The sequence below is a fragment of the Gekko japonicus genome, unplaced genomic scaffold (assembly GCF_001447785.1).
Source record: "Gekko japonicus isolate JY-2015 unplaced genomic scaffold, Gekko_japonicus_V1.1 scaffold1205, whole genome shotgun sequence".
Taxonomy (NCBI): domain Eukaryota; kingdom Metazoa; phylum Chordata; class Lepidosauria; order Squamata; family Gekkonidae; genus Gekko; species Gekko japonicus.
The window spans coordinates 163,346-169,135 of record NW_015175395.1 but is presented as its reverse complement, the minus strand read 5'-3'; the positions used below and the strand labels follow the sequence as shown (position 1 = coordinate 169,135).

Genomic DNA, 5,790 nt, shown 5'->3' with positions numbered 1-5,790 from the left:
CCTTTTAATACAAATGAGCTTGTAGCATCAGGACCGATTTCCCACAGCCGCTACTCTGCGCTCGCTCCTCTCTTTGTCCCGATGGTACATGTCAATTTCCCACTCGAAGCCGCGTGGCCGCATTTTGACTAGGGGTGTGCAAAAAAAAAAAAGGTAACTTTTTTCCCACCATAGAGAGCAATGGAGGGGATAGGGCAACCTGTTTGGGGGGCTGTAGAATTAGACCCCCTGGTCCAATGTTCTTCAGACTTGGTGGGTATCTTGGGGAGAGGCTCCAGCAGCTACCCTGTGAGTTTGGAGTCTCTCCATCAAACCCCCTCTTCTCCAGCCCCCAGAATATACCCTATGTTTTTGCCATTGATTTCAATGGCCCATAGGATATAATGAAGCCGAATTGCCGCCGAAATCCGGCGGCAATTCGGTGGCAAGCCGATTCAGATCAGAGAATCTGAATCGGCCTGCAGCAGCCCGAAAGGGGTCTGAATGGCCCATTTTTGGGACTGCATTCGGTTCGGACGAACCAAATGCACATCCCTAATTTTGACCCGCGGTTTCGTGATCCTGTTTTTGGAGGATTACAAAACCGCGGGCAAAATCGGGCAAAGCCGCGGGGCAAAATGTGGCCGCGTGGCTTCGAGTGGGAAATTGACACGTACCATCGGGGCAAAAAGAGGAGCGCATGCAGAGCAGCGGCTGTGGGAAATCGGTCCAGGATTCTGCCAGGCAGTGGCATGAGTATTCCGAGAAACCCCTGCTGTGCGGCCACTGCAACGTCTAGCTTCCTCCAACATGGGTAAGCCAGAGAGACCGATCAGGCCTTCCATGTGCCACACAGTGGCCTAAGATGCAGCTGCGGTTTTTCGTTCTTTCACTTGGCCTGTACGGTTCCTGTGCCTGAGATGGTGTTGTTTATTTAATTACGGGACACTGTTAATCACAGAGTGGTTTATTGCCAAGAATGGCCTCAAGCACCTGTTTGCAGACAGGCAGCATGCAAATATTTCGCATACATTCCAGTGACTTATGCAGGATGTCAACATGGAAGCCATTTGAATCAGTCTCGAGAGACATGGTTGTGTGACTCCTCTGTAACAGCGGATGTGAATGTATGCTTATAACCATCAGGGTACAACAGAGTGGCTGCGGCTTATAGTGCAGGGGTCTCCAATGTGGCGCCCTCTGGGCTGACCTCAAGTCTTGGATCAGTTGACAGGGACAGAGACAGCCCTTGAGCGTCTTTGGGCCAAAGCCATTTGGGGCACGGGTGTCGAACTCATTTGTTATGAGGGCGGGATCTGGCATAAATGAGACCTCGTCGGGCCGGGCCATGTATGTCATAAAATGTAATGCCAGGTAGCGAAGATATAAACTTTATAAAGGACACAAACACAATGGTTGTGGTTTTTTTTTTACTTAAAATAAAAAAACATGCTTAAAACATTAGCTCTCTTGCAATATTTTGTTTATCTAGCAGTATCTGATAACTGACACCTCTCGCTCTGAATTATTGCATCAGAATGTCTGTGCTGTTGCAATCTTGAGTATGCTGTTCAGGTGTGTATCTGTAAGCTGCAAACCGACTTTTGATTTATTGACATTCACCACAGAAATCTCGTGCTCAGAGTTCTGAGTCTAGGACCCAGGTTAAAATATGAAATGGCCGAGTGATTAAGAGAGTCTGGCGAAGCAAGCTATGATGCAGCAGCAGCAGCAGCAGAACCGGAAGCAGGAGATGGCCAGTTCCACTGCGGGCCTGATAGGAACCCTCCGGGGGCCTCTTCCAGCCCCCGGGCCGCATGTTTGAGACCCCTGATTTAGGGCTTTCCTTCAAGGTCAGAACCCACCCCTTGCATTAGGCCCAGGATCTATTGTGTACATACATATATATATATATTTTCATATAACAACCTATAACACAGCAACAAAATCAATATAAGTCATCACCAACTATATCAGCATGGCAAGAAAAGGTATGGGATCAATTCATAATGGCTAAAATCACAGACTCACTGAATAGAGCAAACAATAGTAATACACCAATTTATTCTAAATTTGTACGGATATGGGCTCCAGTTCTTGAATATATGGTAACAAATGATATACTGCCATCAAAGCAAATGCATCATAAATGGTTATACTTATAGATCACTCCCATTATAGAAGGTCTTAAAACAAATCACAAGTTCATCAGTTCCAAGTAGCAGACAACTCACAGTAATATACCTTTTCAGTTGCCAAATATAAGTGTTTTATTTTATGTAAGATATATTTATGCTATGATTTGTTGTAATATACAAAAATAACAGATTAATGTGTTTATTTGCATTCTGTAGAGCTTTTAACAAAACCAATAAAAACAATAATAAAAAAAGAATATGTAACAGCTCTTGTGAGAAAAATCACTAGGCTTAGCAGCTCAGAATTCAAAAGGTTAAATATAATAACAGTAGTATAGGTAAAGGTAAAGGTTTTCCCTTGCTCGAAAGCCAGTCGGATCCAACTCTAGGGGGCGGCACTCATCTCCATTTCCAAGCCAAAGAGCCAGCACTGTCCGAAGACGTTTCCATGGTCATGTGGCCAGCGTGACTAAATGCTGAGGCACACGGAATGCTGTTACCTTCCCACCGAAGTGGTCCCTATTTATCTACTTGCAATTGCTTGCTTTCGAACTGCTAGGTTGGCAGGAGCTGGGGCCAGAAACGGGCGCTCACTCCACCATGCAGCACTTGGGTCTCAAATTGCCGAACTACAGACCTTCTGGTCTACAGCTTAGCGTCTTAACCCCTGAGCCACATGCTTCTGATAACAGTAGTATAGATTGGTGTTATACCATAGAGATCTTCCAGACTGTTCTTAAAACTATATATATTGTTACATACAATTAACTGTTTCGTAAAGGATCGGATCTTATTCATATCCACCCCACACACACAATAAAGTTGCCAATGGAACTGCAGGCAGCAGCCCACGCCGTCCACCCCCCAAAGTGTGCAACTCTGGTCCCCGCTCCTCTTGGCACAGCTGGAGGGGGAAATTAAATCGATCCCAATCTTGATTTTTCCAATGGAGCATCTTCCAAGTCGTGAGCCAGTTCCTCAGACAGGAGTCTGGCTGGGATTCACTGCCAAGGCTGCTTTTGTTCGTTCCTTCCTTCAGCGTTCCCATCTTGGCATGTATCGAGGTGTTGACTCACACATGTCTTGGAGATAAGCAAGGTGTTTGTCAAGAAACACACCTGCAGTGGCCGTGACTCGTTTCTGACAGATGTCGTTAGCGAAGAAAATACCCACGAGAGATGTTCTCGATAAGGCTCAGAGCTACTCCCTGGTGAACCCACCTGCATATTAAGGCCTTACGCTTTGTCGTCGGCCCGGGTGTCCAAAGTAGGGGGAGTAGTCCTGCAGGATGAGGCCTTCTTGATGGTGGTGCTCAGCCTCTGGCATTCCCCACCCCACCCCAGGAAGATCTACTTTGTTCCTTCCCCCCTGGCATTTAGTAATCAGACAAAGGCCGTGTTCTTCTTTAGGAGGACTTTTGTGGGGGGCAGTCCAGTTGGTGTAGTGGTTAAGTGCGCGGACTCTAATCTGGGAGAACCGGGTTTGATTCCCTATTCCTCCACTTGCAGCTCCTGGATGTCCTTGGGCAAGCCACGGTTCTGTCAGAGCTGTTCTCTCAAGGACAGTCCTCGAAAGAGCTCTCTCAGCCCCACCTACCTCACGGGGTGTCTGTCGTGGGGAGGGGAAGGGAAAGGAGTTTGTAAGCCGCTCTGAGACTCCTTCGGGTAGTGAAGGTTGGGGTATAAATCCAATCTCTACTTTCCTTGCTCTTCTTCTTGTTGGTATGGATATTTGACTGTGACAGCTGATTTGCAAAGGTCCTTTTTTGCCTTATTAGTTTCCCTTGTGCCCCCCATCATGTGGAATACTTGGTCAGTATTCACACATTCCTCCTCTTCTACACTATCCCCTGTAGCCACCAACTCAGCTGCAGTCCTCTCAAGTGCTTTTACTCGCTTAGGAGGCATTTTGACAAAACTTTTGCCTCACACCATTTCCTAAATATGTATATCTCTCTATTTCACCACCCCTGGGAAACGGTTTGTGAATTTTTTCGTCTGCACCCCATTCTCCTGGCTTTCTGCGAACGATGCAAAACTATTTCTGGCGGGTAGTCGTCTTGGTCTGAGGGTTTAAACATTCCCACTGCCAGGGCTGGCCCAGCCATAGAAAAAATTAAGCATTTGCCTAGGGGTGCCACCTCATGGAAGGGTGCCCTGGCCTGCCGTCACGCCCCTGCCAAAAGCCCTGCTTCGTTGCTCAGCTGCCCGGGGACACAGCGTGCTCACCGGCCCTCCTTCTTTCCTTCCCCCGCAGACAGCGGCGAGGTGACGGTCCTGTCCAACAGCCAGCACAAGTTCCCCGTCGCCTTCCCGCTGCCCGAGTAAGTCCCGCACGGGGACGGGGTCACTCTCCCTCCTTTCCTACTCCTGACCTGCCCACCCGGCCGCCCTTCCTCCGGCAGGTGGGTGCAAGCCCCTCCTGAGTGCTGCCGCCTGTTCCCCACCGCAGGATCCTGGCCATGGCCACCTCCTTCGAAGGCAAGCATGGCAGCGTCCACTCCTGGGTGGAGGCCAAGCTGCACCGACCCTGGGCCGCCGTCTGGAGGGCCAAGCAAGAGTTCACTGTCCTCAAGCCCCTCAACATCAACACGCCTACCCTGCTGGTGAGTGGGTTGGCCGGCTGGCCAGGGAGCACCGACGTGGGCTTCTCGCCGGCCACGCCCGCCTTCTCTGGTCGCGGGCCCCTGGTGCCTTCCCCCGCTTGCCACCGCCAGCCCTCCATGGGCGCCCAGGGAAGCGCACGGCCGGGCAGCCAAGCCTTCCTCTCGGCCCCCTTCCTTCAGCTCGCCTCCAGGCTGCAGTGGCCCGACAAACCGGGCTGGCCTCTCTGTCCAAAGCAGCCAGACCCCTCCCCCCGTATGCTGAGAACCCTGGGCAGGGGGCTGCTCCGCTTTTCAAAACCCTGTGGCAGGGAGCTCCCCAGACTGATAAGGAGCGTCTCAGGTGTGAACATAAGAGACACCAATGTTGGATCAGGCCACAAGGCCCATCCAGTCCAACACTATTGTGTCACACGGTGGCCAAAAATACCAGGTGCCATCAGGAGGTCCACCAGTGGGGCCAGGACATTAGAAGCCCATGAAACCCCTCCCCCTGTTGCCCCCCCCCCAAGCACCAAGAAGACAGAGCATCACTTGCCCCAGCGCCCCTATCTGTACCTTGTGGCTAATAGCCACTGATGGACCTCTGCTCCATATGCTTATCTAATTCCCTTTTGAAGCCATCCATGCTTGTAGCTGCCACCACCTTCTGTGGCAGTGAATTCCAGGTGTTCATCACTCTTTGGGTGAAGAAGTGCTTCCTTTTATCCATTCTAACCCGAACGTTAGTGAGACAAGATCTTCCCTGTCTGACAGCCAGTAAGCCCACCACCGCCTCCCATTCGCTCCTCCCCCTGTTTTGCCAAAAGACCAGGGCTCTGGGTTGGCGTTCCACTGAACGGCTCTCTTCTATCTGCTTCTGACAGGCTTTTAAATGGCTGCCCATCCTTCCTGAGCTAAGACACTAGCCACTAGCCAGCTGAGGTGGCTCCCCCCACCACCTTTCTGATTCCACACACTGTAAAAATAAATGACTCATGACGCCCTGGACCACATCTGGGGGGGGGGGATCCAACCTAAAGTTAAAAAGAAAAAGAAAAAAAAAGCACGCTAGGACCAGGGTTTTTTTAA

At 50.3% G+C, this 5,790-nt stretch overlaps 1 protein-coding gene across 1 annotated transcript in view; it reads left to right on the top strand.

Moving 5' to 3' along the window:
- Positions 1–789: 789 nt before the first annotated feature.
- The window catches only part of POU2F3 (POU class 2 homeobox 3), a 90,814-nt gene continuing 85,813 nt past the window's right edge, over positions 790–5,790 (top strand). The window contains exons 1-3 of the mRNA XM_015425671.1: positions 790–793; positions 4,374–4,440; positions 4,569–4,975. Of these exons, the coding sequence (XP_015281157.1) occupies positions 790–793; positions 4,374–4,440; positions 4,569–4,975 (478 nt within the window). The remainder of the gene's footprint in view (positions 794–4,373; positions 4,441–4,568; positions 4,976–5,790) is intronic.